The sequence below is a fragment of the Mustela erminea genome, chromosome X (assembly GCF_009829155.1).
Source record: "Mustela erminea isolate mMusErm1 chromosome X, mMusErm1.Pri, whole genome shotgun sequence".
In the NCBI taxonomy this organism is placed as follows: domain Eukaryota; kingdom Metazoa; phylum Chordata; class Mammalia; order Carnivora; family Mustelidae; genus Mustela; species Mustela erminea.
Genome location: NC_045635.1, coordinates 112,740,775 through 112,758,813, shown reverse-complemented (window position 1 = coordinate 112,758,813; position 18,039 = coordinate 112,740,775). Strand labels below are relative to the sequence as shown.

The 18,039-nt window shown below is 41.5% G+C and overlaps 1 protein-coding gene across 1 annotated transcript in view; it reads left to right on the top strand.

Annotated features, from left to right (window-relative positions):
* The window catches only part of GPC3 (glypican 3), a 399,621-nt gene that overhangs the window by 29,047 nt on the left and 352,535 nt on the right, over positions 1-18,039 (top strand). Inside the window, exon 2 of the mRNA XM_032329660.1 lies at positions 1,859-2,020. Within this exon, the coding sequence (XP_032185551.1) occupies positions 1,859-2,020 (162 nt within the window). The remainder of the gene's footprint in view (positions 1-1,858; positions 2,021-18,039) is intronic.

Here is an 18,039-nt window from a genome sequence, read left to right as displayed (position 1 = left end):
GTGGCTTCTATGGCTTTGCATAATGTTTTGGGGGCCCGTTGCCGTGGTAGCATGGATCGATAGTTTGTTCCTTTGTATGGCCAAGTCATAATCCACTGTATGTATATACCACAACTTGTTTTGCTGTCCTGCCGTAGTTCTATTTTCTCTGGAGTGCTCATCACTACTTGGCTGTGTGTGTCAATATATACACAAACTATACATATATACAACATATATACAAACTATATATGTGTGTCTGTATATATCTGTTATATCCAGGGTGCTTGGCACGTGGTAGATGCCCAATAAAATATTTGTTGAATGACTTTCATCTACGCCCCTGGCTTGAATTTTCCTTTATATGCTGTGAAGACCTCCACCGGAGCTGAAATGCCTTGCATCCCCAGGGGAGAGCTGAGAATGACAAAGGTTTCAGTCATTGGGATACTTGGCAGATGATCTTTATTAACTGAGATATAGAACACAAGAGATGGAACTGTGTGTGTGTGTGTGTGTGTGTGAGATACATAGAGATCAGTTTGGAGTAGGCTGAATTTGAGATGCTCATGGAGAGGTTGCAGATAGGAAGTTTTCGAGCTCAGAAGAGAGGTGAGGGCTGGGTTAGGGAGTTCAGCAGCCCCATAGATGAGATGAGATCATGTGGGGGGGGAGACGTAGAACACAGGGAGGGTCAGTAACATTAAAGTGACAGGCAGAAGAGGAGGAAGAACTGAAAAGCAGATAAGAGTAGCCATAGCAGTAGGGGTATGTGTGTGTGTGTGTGTGTGTGTGTGTGTGTGTGGCAGGGGTAGGTTCACTATAACAAGGGAGGAGGGGAGCCTTTTAAGAAGAAACTGGTCGAGGGACGCCTGGGTGGCTCAGTTGGTTAAGCAGCTGCCTTCGGCTCAGGTCACGATCCCAGTGTCCTGGGATCGAGTCAGCAGGGAGCCTGCTTGCTCAGCAGGGAGCCTGCTTCTCCCTCTGCCTCTGCCTGCGGTTCTGTCTGCCTGTGCTCGCTCTCCCCTCCCCTTCTGATAAATAAATAAAATCTTTAAAAAAAAAAAGAAGAAGAAGAAGAAACTGGTCGACTGGGAGGGATGCCACCAAAGGTCACATTGGATGAGGACTGAGAAGAGCTTCTGATTCCCTAATTTTGGAATAAGCGAGGAGATTCTTAATTCGACAACTTTTTATGGAGTTGCAGAAATAAAAAGGTACCATGCATCATAAGCGAGGTGCAAGGAAGTGACTTAGGAGTTCAGAGGTCGATATTCGAATAGCGCTAGAATGTTGTCCTTGTAAGGGATTTTGGTGATTGTCAGAAAGTTGATGTTGTCCTTTGGATATTTCCTCTGTGAATCTTACCCCAGACCTTTAGTTAACAACAACAGCAAAGCTTTGATAAGATATTGATGTTTTAATCATTTATCCCAAAAAGCCACACCGGGGTGACAGACATACATTTCATTAGGAAATCATAACTGGAATTTTGAAAATTGCCTCTTGGTTGTGCTCTCATTCATAAATTATAATCAAGAAAAATAAATTGTAGGAGTGAAGATTAATCTTTTAACGGACAAATTAAATATCGGTGTTCAATGACGTCTACTTGGTGCTATAAATTGGTTTGTGCAGAATTTATGAGTCAAACCTAAGCAATTAATTCTAATGGTTATTCAAAAAGAATCAGTCATAAAGATAATTGGGAGAAAGCAGGGATTCGTTAAGATAAACACTAATTTTGAATAATCAAGATTTTACTGTATTTTAAAAAATGCATTGTCTTGCCTTATTCACTTCGTGTATGTGTGTGTGTGTGTGTATGTGTGTGTGTGACATTCTGCTTACTGAAACGTTAAACACTTGTTTGTTTCAGGATCAGATCTGCAAGTATGTCTCCCCAAGGGTCCAACGTGCTGCTCCAGAAAGATGGAAGAAAAGTACCAACTGACCGCGCGCTTGAACATGGAGCAGCTGCTTCAGTCTGCAAGTATGGAGCTCAAGTTCTTGATCATCCAGAACGCCGCAGTTTTCCAAGGTGAGTGCTGGGGATCATTTTAGACATGTGCCCCTTGGCATCATTCTCTGGGCGCTGGGCTTTCAGATGCTAAGTCTAATTTATAAATGACCATGCCAGCGTTAATACTTGACAGAGAAACCTCCCAGTGAGAGATTCTGTTTCAGGAAAAGCACAGCTTTTAGAGACACTGCGTTTCACTCTTTGGAGAGGCAGGCATTGTCCAAAGTCATTGTCCAAGGACATTCTGTTTACCTGTGTGCGATGGCTACAAATCCCTACAGAAAGGGTAAATGATATCTTCTCTCAACAAGCCCTGAAGACCAGTTTAAAAAAAAAACAAAACAACAAAAGAGGTTACTTAAATACCAGTTTTCTCCAGGCGTGGGTTAGATGGTTGTGGAACACGCCTGAACTCCTTCTGACCACGGGGACCGTTTCCAGAGAGATCTGGAGCTTGGCTCAAAGGCGCTATGTTTTCTCATTTGTGTGAGTGGACCACCTCTTCTTTCTTTGTGAGTCTCCATCTTTACTACACCTGTGTGTGACTATAAAGGGACCTGTGGTGGCATTGCCAGGATGGGTCAGAAATTCCATTTCTCCTCACTGACCAGTAGGACCAACCCAGCAGGATGGAGAATACCTCCTTCGATTCAAAGACCCAGCTAGGAATGTTGACGACATGCTCTCTGTGTATTTGTTCCTTTAGTCTTCACAATAACCCTAGGAAGTAGGTCTTACTATCAGCATCCCCATGTAAGGGATGAAAAGCCAAGGCACAGAATGGTTAAGTAATTTGCCTGAGGCCACACAACTAATTAATGGGGGGAAATCAGGATTTGAACCCAGGCGGCCTTGCTCTTAGAGCCTATATTTTTAACTACCTCGGTATGCTGCCTCCTGGGAGGGGAAATTAATTACAGATATTGGGGCTTGCTTCTGTCTTCCCTGAAGCACAGGACGCCAGCTCCCTTTTTCTTGCTCTACAGAGAATTGGAGTTTAGATAGAAAAATCTCTTCTGATGACCTGACGTTCCAAATTTGTAGGTTTCTGGCACCTTGTTAAGGATTAACCTCTTTGAATTGTAAGGTAGGTTGATTATAGCTTATTTTGTGTATTGCAAGGAAAATCTTAGAATTAGCTAAGAAAATTATTCCAATTAGCTAATAAAGCCTACATTCATGATAGTTCCCTGGGTCAAAGCCTCAGGGGATGTTGGGTTGATTATATGAAATACAGTATAGAAGCGTGAGGTATTTGTTCACTTACGTATGCCGTCAGACTCTTGTGAAGAGTTTGTGGAGACTAACAATTTGGCGATCAAATGAATAATTGAAGCTGGTTTTAAAAATACATGTGCCATTCATGTACTTCTTAGATTGGTTTTGGAGCTGAGCGGCTGACTGAAAGTGGGGTGGTAAAAAGTGATGGGACAAGAGAATTTTGTCGAAGGCAAGAGCTGAATCTGACTCTTTGGGGGTGTTCAGGGGCTTTTCAAAATGGAGTGTGAGTGGTTTCATTCGCAGAATAACCAGGCCCACTGGTGTTACCTGACAGCCGTGGGCCTGCTGGAGGTGGGTGGGAGAACAAGCACCACTGGTAGTCCACTGTGTGGAGTAGCGGTAATGGCTGCCCTCTGAGGGCCTTGGGTGTCAGCCCTTCTGTCTCTGCCCAGTCCTCCATCTTTTTTTCCAGTCTTCCATTTTGCATATTGTGTTTTCTAGGCACGAGATGAGGAGAGAAAGGAAGTTCTGACCAGATTTTGATTGGCTTAGCGTGGAGGTTGGACACTAGTCATGTGAACAGAGGCTGGAAAGGGGGGAGGGTAGCACCTACTACTTGTATCTTTTCTCTCTTTTTCTCACACACACACATGTACACACACAAATATGTATTATTTCTCCAGTTGTGAACATAGGAGGACAGGTCTGGCAAAGGAACATGGAGACAACTCAGTGATGTCTGAACTCACGGCTGGGGCCTTCTACCTCATCACCATATGGACTCAATTCTTTCTCTTGTTTCATTCCCTTTTTCTTTCCCTGCTTCCCATTTAGAGCAAATATACCCCATAAGAAAAGGGAAACCATGGTCCCAGACCTCAAGGCAATTATGCCATGTTTGTAGAAACATCGCCCCCAAATTCTTTCTGTAACGAACATTGGGAGGGACAAGACGAAAATCAGGGACCGAGGCAAGCTGATGTATTATTGATGGCTAAAAAAAAGAGAAGAGCCACTTTTGTCCCCCTTATGATTACTTATTATTCTGATGAGCTGGAATTGGGAGGGCCCAGTTGTTTCTTCCATAAAATACACTCCCTCCCCAAGATTCCGGTAGACCAAATCCTTGCTCCAATAATTCAGTCCTATGAAATTTGATGCAAGCTATTTTCCCCACCACATGAAGTTGAAGAAAGCTCATCTTGATATTGGCCTAGATCCACAATCTCTTTAGGATTCCCTCACTCGTCCACACTGGGGGTATTTAAGCAGCGAATGCTTTCTGCAAATATGTGCACAGTTCCACGAGCAATCCTTACTGCCTCAATTTGGATTTTATGTCTTCGTTTGCAAGAAGCCTTTGCCCTCATAAATGAGCCTGGGGCCCTTCGCTACAGCGGTTGGAGTGCTCTCTTGCTAATGTTGTTTTGATAATGATTGAAGCATTAAAAAAAAAGTTGTTCTTTATTTTCAATCTTTGCATTGCCTCGTTTCCTAAATTTAATTTACTCGGATGTGCTTAGTAAAATGGGGCAGCACAATCGTTTTTTGTTTCTGCTTAATTAATTCTTTTTGAAAAACTCCACTAAAAGATTTTTGTCTCTTTTTCTTCTCCCCTACCTCATAATAATTACTATGATAATACTACTAATGGCAATTTATTAAATGCCTGCTATATGATGCTTACTTTTACATAATTCTCTCGCTGGATTTTCCCAGCAGCTCTCTGAGGTTCCTACTGTAATTATCTCCATTTTACAGATGAGGAAACTCACTGATGCCTTGGCTTCTTCCGGGCCGTCATCTGACATGGTCTTCCTAATTAATGTTTTATCCGTCACCTTTGCACGTTCAATCCTGGAGCTCTGTTTTCCTTGCAGGATGGCATTCTAACTGTCAAACGTGTCCCATCAGGGAGTATTTGGGGGGATAGGCCTAGGAAATTTTTCTGTATTTTGGATGATTCCAGTCTTCCCCAAGGTACTTTGAGGGAGAACACGCTTCAGCTTTTCTGGAAGTTGCCTAACCCGCAAGAAGCCAGTTCAGCTTCTTCAGAGGGGAGAACTAGAGTGGTTAAGCAGAAGACATCCCTGTGCTCCTGGAATGCTATAGAGCTCCTGCTGAGGTCGCTGAGAAATTCTCAGGCCCTCGTTCCTTCAGTACCCACTACTGTCCCACATTTGTGTGTGGTCTTTTTACAGGCTGGATTTTCTAGTTTTCTAGCAGGCGGTAGGTTTAGGAGTTAGGTGGAAGGATTATGGAAGAATGCCAGAGGGAGGTATCTATGAACAGCAAGAAGTTATGAGTGCCAGGAAGGGTGAAAAACATGAAAGTAGACTTGGGGGCTCACTGAGTGGGGCAGTCCAGAGGACATTCAGTAGAGGGGGATAACCTACGTGCCTCGGTAGCCCCTGTATTACAGGAGGGGCAATAGCCCATGTCTGTAGTGACGGCTGCGAATCAATAAAGAAAGATCAAGTTACTTGCACCATTTTTCTTTTCCTTCACATTTTCATTTGAAGGAGCTAAAATATATTTGGGGGAGTATGTGTCTGAAAGGCAATGGAAGAAACACTGGGCTTGGAGTCAGAGCATCTCAGTTTTAATTCTAGTTCTGTCTTGGTAAGCTTTATGACTATAGGGGCTTACGTAGACTCCATTAGCCTCAGTTTTGTGATCTGCAAAATGGGGGTGATAATTACAGTCCTGCTTTCCTCCTAGGGGAGAGGTAGTGTATATGAAAGTGTCTTGAAAACTGGAAAGCTCCATGTCCCAGCATTATTATCTCTAAAGCTATTACCTCGAAAGCACTGGGGGTGCCAGATAAATGGCACATTTCCATTACAGACATGAGCCCCAGTAAAGCTGGAGGCCATGATGCAATTCACCCACGTTTGCCCCCACAGTGGATATCCCGTGCACAGGTGAGAGAGCACTTAGGTAAAGTAGCCTTTGGAAAATGGGTCTGTTTTGTACCTTTGTAGATGTGAAACTGTGCTGTTCAAAATGTCAGTACCACCAGGAGCTAGCCTTTCTTCCCCAGCCTCCTGAAGCTTCTCTTCTGGCCCCTATCTGGTATATTTTACACACAAACAAGCAGCTAGAGTGGGAGGGGTTTGTCACATTCAGGCCATACGTAGTTTTTTCAGGCCATATTTTAATTGCATTGTCTGGCCTGTGGAATCATGGCGGTGCTGGATGGTTTCCTCCTACCTGTTTTCTACGGTAGAGACGACACATTTCCACATGCGGGGGGCTGTGGTGAGAGGGGACAGGGTTTCTGTGCTGCTGTTTCTTCACTCCCTTGTTTCCCATTTCCATCCGCTCTTGGCAGTTCTTATACTTTTTTTTCTCCTGTCAGATTCCTGTCTCTCCCACTCCCCCTAAATAAAATTGACCTTGGGTAGAACACCCTTTTCCATCAGCTCAGAGCAATTTCTCTAGTCATTTCTGCTTGAAATAACTCTTCAGGCAAAGCTTTTTTTCCTTCACAGTTAATATGTGACTAAATAATTGCTTGGATGTTGATAAACATGTTTTTGAGATTCAATCATTTGTTCATTTAGTTTTTATAATGTTGCGGGGGGTTTTTAAGTTAGCACTGAGCAATTTTTCTCCATTTCACAATTTTTCCCCTTGACTAGTCTGACAGCTCTCCTGCGCATGCTCCAGCTGTGTGCAGGCCGAGCGAGTCCCTGACTCTGACCACTGGCCATCCTGTCACAACCCTTGCTTCCTTGAAAATAATGTAGGGGAGAGAATAATTACACTGATGTCTAATCAGAACTTAATTCATTTGCCAGAGCAAAATGTAATAACATTAAACTGGATAGAAGAATTTTAGGAACGCAAACCATGACCATGAGTCAGGTTATATAGCCTCAAAAATGTAAATTATTAATCAAACCACTCATCTGTACAGCAAAGCTCTAGTAATCCCATTATAAAAGGGTGAATTTCTCATCAGAGCTCAGAAGATGCTGGCTTTAATTAGTGTACTTTGATGGCGCTGACTCAAAGAGATAGTTAACTTTGGTTACAAAGTTTTAAAAAATGCGATTCTTTAATTATTAGTGCTATGGGACAAACAATTGGAAACTGGGTGTTTAAAGTCATTTTCATTTCATACTTAGAACTTTCGATTCAAGTGGGTTTCAAAATTCTGTGGCTCTTGCAGAGCCAGAGGCTGGGGGAGTTATAAACCTTTACTGTGCCCTCTTATTGATTTAGAAAAGTCAGTCATTAGGCTGAAAACTCTTTTTAATAAAAAGAGCTTAGAAAAATGACTCAGTGTGCGGGTGGAGACTGTTCTGCAGCCAACATGAGGTGAGGAGATTATACAGATTAACTCTTTACCGCAGCCCATGCCCCTCCATTCAACAGGGCTCTGGACACACTCCCCACGGCTGCCATGCTCCTGCCCACTTTCTCACTAGTGGGCCCAACGAAGCAAATTAAAGGACATTGTCCCTGTCCTCGAGAAGCTTCCAGGAAAAATAACCACTTTTGCCTCCCGTGATTACTCCCTACCCTTCCCCGCCCCCACTGGGATTTGTTTACTTTCTGAAAACATATGTTCCTCCTCCTCTTTCTGTCTCCCTGAGTTGCAGTACCTGATATCGGTATAATGAAGCATATGTTTGAGAGGTTTGAATTCTCCTGTCAGTAGAGTGGAGGTAGAAATGATTTTCCTTTAAGCTGGAAGCAGTAATGTAGAAATTAAAAACACCTTTGCCTCTGTTGACTGTGAGAGGCCTCCAGGGGCTGAGTTGTGGCCCCACACCCCTCCTCCTTCCTCATCCCGGTTTCCAGTCAGGCGCCAGGTCTTGTTTCTCGCGTCACATTCCCTCGCATCTTCTTCCTCCACCCCATTCCCCTCTGCCCTCTCTGGGTCTCAGCGGCCTCACACTGATGCCCGCTGGCCTCGTCTCTGATTTGAGTTCCAGGCTCCATCAGCTCACACCTAGACTACCAGCAAAGGTGGAACAAAGTGCCAGGCCTCTGGACTCTTCCTTTGGTTCCCCGTCCAGCTCCAGAGTGTGATGATTAAGAAGGCAGGCTCTGGAGTCATTTGGGCTGGGTTTGAGTGAGTCTGGGTGGGGATAGGTAGGACAAGTGGGGTGACTGTGGAGAGAAGGAAGTTGAGGGCTTGGGCCTAGAATCAAGGCTCCTCTCCCAACAGGTGCTGAGTTGGTGGGAATCAAATGGAAAGTCTCCTCTTCGAAAGTGTTCTATTGGCATCATCTCATTGAAACCTCATGGCAGCCGTCTGAGGTTGATACTATTATTAGCCTCACTTCACCTGGAGGAAGTGGGGCTTTCGAGAGACAAAGTGACTTGTCTAAGGTCAGCCAACAAATGGCAGAGGTGGCAACTGGGAACCTGGGAAGGCCAGCTCCGGAGACTGGGCCCTTAACCAGCATATATTATATATTATATATTGCCTCTGTGTATTTTGTTTCATGGTCATGGGCAACCTTTCCAATTCTAGCTTGCTTTCGTGCAAGGGGATTCTGTCGTATTTAATTAGAAAACATTTGCTGAGCTAGGACCTAGCATGTCTGGAGGCAGGCGTTGTGGGGGATTCAAAGATAAAAAACACTTCCTGCTTACCTTCAACTTCTAGAAACCAAGATTTTTATACACGAATAACTCAGGTACAAGGCATCCTAAGAGAAATGCTGTGAGAAACATTTAGCACTCCCCAGTCTTCCCTGGGGAGTAAGGGTAGATTTAGGTTTTGTGGGGCCCAAAGCTTATACAATCTGGGGGCCCTCTTTAAGAAAAAGAAGACAAAATAAAAGCTACAAAATGCCCCTGGCTCTTCCAGACGGAGGATCACAAGTGTGGATCCCTAAAGCTTAGGTTTCAATAGCTTCCCACGAAACCCGCCTCTGTATGGGAGTGTGAGGTTGGAGAAGATTAATTCCAACTAGAGGGTAGAGGTTCTTGGAGGAGATTGCCTGTATGAATTCCCCAGCAGACATGGCTCTTGATCAAAGAGAAGGTCAGGTGAGGGAGTTAGGTAAATCAGCGCATATCTTTTTCTAAATTAAATTAAAATTTGAACATTAATAATTGCCTACCAGATACCAGTCTTGCTGGCCTCCCTGGCTAGCCTTGTAGCATCTCAGCCTTAACCTCTTGAAAGAGCAAGATGCCTAGGAGGCATGCAGAGAGGAGTGTAGTGTGACAGACGTGTGCTTGGGCTTTGGGGGGACTGGATTCAAAGTCCCAGATCTGCTAAGCTCTCTCTTTGTGACCGCAGAGCAAGTCAGTTCTCTCCGAGCCATTAATTCAGCAGGGTTAATTCAGAAGAGGGCTGTGAAGAGCTCAACTCTGTATGGGTCTGTAGGAATCAAATGCAGGCAGCCATTATTTCTGTTATTCTCGGTTGTATGTTTGTCAGCATCATTGTAGATGAGGTAGAATATCTTTCTTTGCTCTGCGGCATTGACGGTGACATATCTGGTACATATACTTTATTAAAAAATGCTTTTCTGTGCTTTTATGTAATTATGATTCATATAAAAAAGGTTCCAGCATATTGACTCCTAATCATATCACTCAGAAAAATATTGCTTGTAACCTTTGTATGTGTTTTCTTCTTTTTCCTCTCTGTGTGTGTATGCATGTACGTGTGTGTGTGTGTGTTTGTGTGTGTGTACTTAAGACTAGATAGTATGCACTCTCTAAATAGTCCCCTAGTGGTCTGAATGAGTTAACATAACCTCAAGATCTAACTAGCAATGGCAGACTCTGATTCCATTGGGTTGCATTAGGAGAGGAAGGAAAACAAAAATGGTAAAATGAACCAGGATATTTATGATGCTTCCTCTATTCGTGGAAGTTCTTTAGCATTAGTACTGGACCTGATTAACTGAAATGTAATCATTGGACTAGACCAGGTCCCACAGTACTCCCTCTCTTGGGATCCTGTGTTTTTCCTTTCTAACACTTACCATGTTTGTAGTGATCCATGTATGGATATTTTGTTAACATGAGTCTCCTTTACTGGAGAATGATCTCTCTGAGGGTAGGGCCAATGTGTAGTCTATCTCATTGCTATAGCCCCAGGTGAGATATTAGAAAATACTCACCCCAGGGGAGTGTGCTCGTGCACATGTGCATCTACGCATATACAGAATTAAAAGAAATAATATCAATAGAAACAGATTTCCAACTCTTCTGCATCCTTTGCAGCAAGTACCACTAGGACCAAATAGAAAAAATAAATACAACCTGTTGCCTGAGGCATTTATTTTCAGGTTTTATTTATTTATTTTTATTTTTTTAGAGAGACAGAGAGTAAGCCAGGAATGGTGGGGAGGGGCAGAGGGAGAAGGAGAAGAATCTCAAGCAGGCTCCATGCCCAGCACGAAGCCTGATGTGTGGTTCGATCTCATGATCTTGAGATTATGACCTAAGCCGAAATCAGAAGTCGGATGCTTAACCGACTGAACCACCCAGGCACCCCTGTTTTTAGGTTTTAAACTCCACTCAGCTAGAAGATCTTAAGAGTGTAGCTAATAGGTTGAAGCTTTCCCATTTTGAGGTGAAATGTCCTATGCTATACCTGAGCTTCAGCCTCTGCTTATGGCCTCACCACTCCCTGGCTTGCTGGGTATCTTTTCTTCCAGCCTGATCTAGGCTCTTCATAGAGCACTGTGAAGAAGGCTCAGTGCCACGGATTTACACTTTGTGACCAAGAATCATGAGACTCGCGACGCTTGTCAGCTTTTCCAAATATGCTCTTATGTGTCATTCCTGATTATAATGTCACTTAAAAGTAATAGAGCAAACTTTTTTTCAGGATATTCTTTTTAAAAAATAAGTTTTGGGGTGCCTGGGTAGCTCAGTGGGTTAAAGCCTCTGCCTTCGGCTCAGGTCATGATTCCAGAATCTTGGGATCGAGCCCCGCATTGGACTCTCTGCTTAGCAGGGAGCCTGCTTCCTCCTCTCTCTCTGCCTGCCTCTCTGCCTACTTGTGATCTCTGTCTGTCAAATGAATAAATAAAATCTTTAAAAAAAAAAGTTTTGACTACACAAATAAGTATCACAGGAGTCTGCCCTCACCAGTTTGTGGTTTTACTTTCCATGGGGTCAGTTGCCCGAGGTAAACCCTAGTCTAGGATCAGATGATTCTCCTTCTGACAATCTGTAGTAGCCTAACACTATAGAACCATGCCTATGTTACCCACCTCACTTGATCTCGTCACGTGGGCATCTTATCATCTCACATCGCCACAGGAAGAAGAAGGGTGAGTACAGGACCATCAAATGCTTTTAGAGAGAGCCCACATTCATATAAATTTTATTACAGTTTATAGTTGTTATTCTATTTTATTATTAGTTATTGTTGTTAATCTCTTACTGTGCCTAATTTATAAGTGAAACTCTATCATATATATGTACATATAGGGAAACGTAGAGGGAAAAACATAGTCTATCTAGGGTTCAGCCTTATTCATGTTTCAGGCACCCACAGAGCATCTTGGAATATATTCCCATGAATGAGGAAGGGAAATACTGTACATGTTTATTGGGAAAATGAAAAAACACAAAAAAGTGGAAAATAAAATGACTTACATTTTAGCCCCCAGAGGATAAGTACTATTACCATTTTGGTATATAATCTTGCATACTTTGGTTCAGTGTTATACATATATGGGTGTATGTATATATTTAAAAAAATGGATTATAGCTTTCTCATGTGATATAGCCTTCTTTCCATGTCAATAATGTTTTTCTATAATACAATGTAGTATTGTACAAACATAGTATTTAGAGGTCACATAGTACTTAGCCCCATGGCTGTCTCACATGTTATTAGTCCAACGTTCTTTAACTGCTAGAAATTTAGGGTATTTTCACTAAACTGTAGTGAGATAAGTAATGTGCATATAACTGAATACTTATGCACATCCTTAATTATTTACTCAGGATAATTTCCTGGAACTAGGATTACTGGGTCAGAGGCAATATAGTTTTTAAGGTTTCTCACATTTATTTCCTCTTTTTGCCTGACCATTTGCCATTTTACGGTAATCCTACTTTGGATGAAAAATAGCACTTTTTGGTTACTAGGGAGATTTGATGTTCATATGTACTTTTTATTTTGTGAGTTTTGTTGTTAATATTCTTTTATCATTAAAAAATTAGCTATTCATTATTTCTTATTGAGATGCCCCTTTCTTATTGATTTGTAAGGGCTCTTTATATATTCAGGATGCTAACCCATTTTATGTGTTATTAATTGAATTTATTGCTTTGTTTATTAGATTTTTCATTTTTATGGGGGTTTAAAAACACCTTCAGTCAATATATCAATGTCTTCCTTTGGTTTCCAATATATTCTTTGATTATTTATCGATTGGTAACAGCTTTGGCATGAATCAAAGATGTGCTCTATTTCCTGTTCTGACACTAGCTATGTGAAAATTGGTAAGTAATTTAGTGTCTCAGTTTGTTTTTGTATGCGCAAGATAACACCTCACCTGCCAACCTGCCAGAGCTTTTATGGATCAGAAGAGGTAAGGTATATGAAAATGCCTTCAACATTTAAAGGATTATTTTTGTTGTTATTCAGCTATCCCCTGACACTGACTATTAATCTGAATCAGTTCATTTTTACTGTACTGAAAACAGCATTGCCTTTCCTTCCCCTGGATCTGAGATCTTTCTGGCCACTTAGTAGGAAGTAGTCCTGGTCTAAAAGTACACTGGAGTCTGTGCTCTGGTAGTTGGAGAGGTGCTCAGAGGGTGGTGAAATGTTGTCTGCCATCAGTCTCTGCCTGGAGCACGGATTCTGGGCATCCATCCCACCTTCCCAGCTGGGGAAATGGGCTCTGGAACTACTCTTTGATGTAGTATGTGTGTTTACTTCTACATGCCCCCGCCCTTGAAGGATAGCTAACGAAACCCATTCAGTGAGGCCAAAGTGTCTGTTCCTGTCCAATAGAGTAGTAGGTGGGGGAAAACCCAAAAGCCTTCTGTTCACACTCCTATTCCTTGGGGACTAGAAAAACAGTACTCTTTCTAGCAATTAATATTTGAAACAGATACACTGGCCTATCAGATAAATCAGTGGTTTAGCACAGTTTTGTGGTACACATTCTGGTAAGAGTTGTTTATTGGGACAACTTTTTTTTTTTTAAAAACCATGAGATGACCATAATTCCCCCTCTCTAAATGCCAGATTAAAAAACTCAGAGAGGCAAGAAAAATAATTAAAATATCTCATGCATCAAAGTAATCATTAGTAGAAAAATAAAGTATGTTCTTTCTGGCAAGCTCTGCCAGATGGTTGAGGTGGCTTATAGTAGGAGAAGATGCTTAAATGATACATGTATTATTTCAAATATAACCTTGAGAAGTTTTGTTTTTGTTTTGATGGGAGGGGAAGATAGTGTATGCTTTCATAACTCAAGCCTTCTTGAAGGTCAGAGGCCTCTAGAAAGTTGGTGAAGTTAGATACTTGAACTCATCTGAGTCGTTTCCATGCAGGAAAAGTGAGGTTAGCTTACTGAATGTCTACTGTGTGTTAGGTTTGATTAATCTTGATAACAGTAATGATACTGTTAGGTATGACTATTGCAATTTCACAAGAAATGGAAACTGGAGTTAAGAGCTATTAAGCAATCCGCCTTAGGCCACATAATCAGTAAGTGGCAGCATTAAGTTTCTAACTTCAACGTCATTGAACCACACTGTCTTCCTTGGCCTTAGAAGACAAAAATAAGCCTTAGCAACTCATAAAAGTGATCATGATCAGGGTGCCTGGGTGGCTCAGTCGGTTAAGCATCCGACTCTTGATTTTAGCTTGGGTTGTGATCTCAGGGTTGTGAGATGGAGCCCCACGTTGAGCCCTGCATCGAACTCCATGCTGGGCGTGGAGCCTGCTTGGGATTCTCTCTCTCCCTCTCCCAGTGCCGACCCCCCCTCCTTAAAAAATGATCATGATCATAGTTTGAAAAATAGAAAGTGCTGTTGGAATCTGTACAGTAATGGAGAAATAAACAAAATACCCCAAGAATGGCCCCCCAATTTTATTTGGCAGAAGGCTGCAAATTCCACTGCCGTGAAGCAGTTCTCTGTAGGGACATACTAGGGTGGGTTAACTGTACCCTGATGTTCTGTGGCATGTGGCAACCTTTCCTATTGCCTCATACGGAATCGCACACACACCCTTCAGAGTTCATTTTAGTACTTTTCAGCCTGACATGGAAAGGGGCTGCTACTCTGACAAACACGATCTGGCCAGATGTTATTATTTTGCACTACATTTAATTTCTTCCTGCCAAAGATTTAGACTTCTTTTCCCTGATAAAGATCAGGGGAAATTGTCTGGTATTTACAAAATCCCATCCAGGCGTATCTGTTACAATGTTCACTTAGCAAAGTTTATTAGATTATTAGGGCTTTAAACCCTTGGGCTCTTTCGTTATTGAAATTAAAAAAAGAAAAACCCAAACATCTTCAACAAATTTAAGTGGCATAATTAGGCCCTGGACTTGTGTTACAGGCATTTTGGAATTATGAAAATTATTTAAATAGTATTTGCTTCCTGAGAAACTTGCTGAGTTTGACAGGGATGAAAGGAAAGTGGTTATGCTCCTTTGGTCTCCCGAGTTCATGGGGAAAGTGATATCTGGAACTGAAATAAATTTGCTATAGTAGTATAGCAAAATTATTCCCATAAGTAGTTAGCCATACCACACAGGGCCTCTCTTTCTTGGCCTAGTTAAAATGCGGGCACCACAATATTAGAGGAACATCTGGGTCTGTCACTTCCTTGCTGATGAAATCCATTTAGGGTAACACTGAACCAGACCCCTTAAACGTTAATTCTTGGCATATACCCATGCTCTACTAGGCATATGAAGATAGTAATAGACATATTCAGTATTTACAAGACATAGTAGGTTCTGGTTTGTATACACTGCCATTTTCCTCAAGGGATTTCACTGTGCTTTGCCTGCAATGATTATATTTTCATGCATTTTCCAAGTTGGAAGCTGGTGGCCCAATTCTTACTTTTTCTAGTGTAGCAATGGAGGCAGGGGAGGGTTTGGGCCAGGGATCTGAAGGACTCAAGATTCGGAGCCAGTAACTGGTCAGGAACTTGAGCTGTGTGGTATACGTAGGAAATTGAGGCTGACTAGATGGCTAATTTGTTTTGGGGAGTGCGGTGGAGTGGCACTAATTCAAGCACCAAAATTTTGGAATATCAAACTTTGCTTAAGAGAGAGAGACAACTGGGGAGCTCGGCTAGGTCAGCTAAGAGAGCACACGACTCTTCATCTCGGGTCATGAATTCAAGCCCCACATTGGCATAGAGCTTACTTTAGAAAAAGAGAGAGCAATGACTGTTTAAGAACACTGAAAGGAAGTGTTCATTATCTATGTCAACTTGAGCATTTTCTTCTATCATATATTTACTTGGCATCAGACTTGGCTTTTAACAAATTATGAAAGCCCAGTTCCTTAGAGACTATGTTAGAAATGTCTCACAACTAAGCCGGACCATAGCTGGCCTTTGTCTTCTTATTTTGAAGCCCTTTATGGGAAAACCATAATAGCACAAACATACATATAGGCCATAAATGCTGAAATGGCAGAAGTGAACTCAAGGCAGGAGGTAAATATTTTGTAAAAATTAATGATCTAGACTGAACTCTCATTAACTCTGGCTCTGTTAATTTGAATATTGTGATAATTTGACTTGGACTGAAGTTTACTTCCATCCCATTTATGAAGAAAGAATCTGATAAACAAATTAATAGTGTATATAAGATTTTCAGGAAGCCATGTTTAACTTGCTTGAAAGACTTGAACAAGCCCATTAATTAGCTAATTATAACAAGCTTTGCTTATTAAAGCAAGCCTAATGGAACCTCTACTTGGAAACACTTTATTAGTGAGTTTGAATTACTCCAGGTATGGAAAAATAATAAAAAGAGAATAGATTCCAGAATAAAAATAATAAAAATAGAATAGATTCCAGAATAAAAATAATAAAAAGAGAATAGATTCCAGAATAAATTGACTTGAGCTTGAATCTTGTAACCTAGAGGAGGTCCACTTAACCTATCTAAGCTTCAGTTTCCTCATCTCTAAAGCAGGGACAATAGGAGTGCCTGGGTTGTACAGTCCATTAATACTCCGACTCTTAATTTTGGCTCTGCTCGTGATCTCAGGGTCATGGGGTTGAGTCCCAAGTTGGGCTCTACGCTCAGCACAGAGTCTGCTTGAGTTTCTCTCTCCTCCCTCTGCAGTCCCCAACACATTCTCACTCTCTCTCTCAGATAAGTAAATCTTAAAACAAAACAAAACAAAACAGGGACAATAAATAATAGGACCTACCTAACCTGAGAAAGAAATGATATGACCCATGTGCAACTTAATTTAGAATGCCTGGTACATAACAAGTGTTCAATAAATGTGAGCCAGTGTTTGTTATTTTTGAAAAGTAGTTGTAAATCACACTTCACTAACTCACAGTATCTTTTCCTTCATCAATTCAGATTAGTGAGGATGTTCAGGAAAATAACCTATTTGTTGAGTTAGCTGTTCTGGAGTTGGAATGAGAGTTCATCTGGGGAAAGTAACTTAATAAATCGGTCTACGTAATCTATAGGCCACATATACACATGGAAAGGGGATAATTTTCAGGTTCAATGTCCTTTTAGTTTCCCAGGAGGGAAATTCTGTTTGAACGGGTTTTATGTTATAAGTTTAGTTTTCATGAGTTCGTGTTGTGAAGTTATTTTGGAGCTTGAAAAATGCAAGATTTTAATATGTCTGAATATTTTACTGTAACATTTCGAGTATTATTCCTTTTCTGTTATCCTGATGACACTTCACTACACAAATAATAGGTGTTAATTTTGGAAGAGAAATAAGTATATACTGGTAAATAAAACAGAATATAAACATCACCCCGAATCTTAACATTCAGAGATGACCATAGTCATGTTTCCTTTAGCTATTTTCAGGTGCGCCTTCGAATAAGGCATGGCTTTGTGATCACAAGATGGACTTGAACTTGAAAAATTGCATATAATTTTACATCTGAGAGTCCTCCTCAGATCTCGTTCTGTTGAGACCCATAGTAATACAGCACAGAGAATATGGCTTCAATTATCTTTCTAGGTCCATTCTAATTCAGAATTGACATTGTGTGTGTGTGTGCGCATGAGAAAGTGAGATGGAGGAGGAGACAGACAGAGACAGAGACAGAGAGACAGATGCACACAGAGAGAGGACGCCTGCATCTGCTGGGTGGAGGTTTTCCCTGTTGTGTGGTCTAGTGACAAGAACATTGGACTAGGTATAAGAAGATATGGCTTGTAGCTCTGACTCCAGCATGACTCATTGGACGACCTTATGCAATTAATTTAGTTTTTCTGGGCTTTAGTTTTCTCATATATAAAATGGGAGGTTAGGCCAGATAATTTTTACAGCTGCTTTCAGCTCAAAGAGTCTGAGTTGGTTTTTTTTTTTGTTTTTAAATCAGACTTGCCTGTCTGCCTGGAAGAACCCAAGCTCTGTGGATATCTTCCTAAAGAGAGGAGAGTGATGAATCTCAAACAGTTTCTTTGGCGCCAGATAGACCAAAGACTGTAATTTTTAGCCTATCAGGAGTTTGACTTTTGGAAGTGCTAAATCCTCCATTAGGAATAAATGTGGAAGCTCCAGGTTATTTATCGTTATTTACACTTTCCATTCATAACTGTCAGTGTCAAAGTCTCTGTCGACATAACTGTGTCAACGAGGTTAGCTTTAATCAGTTTAGTGGCGGCTAAGTCACAAAT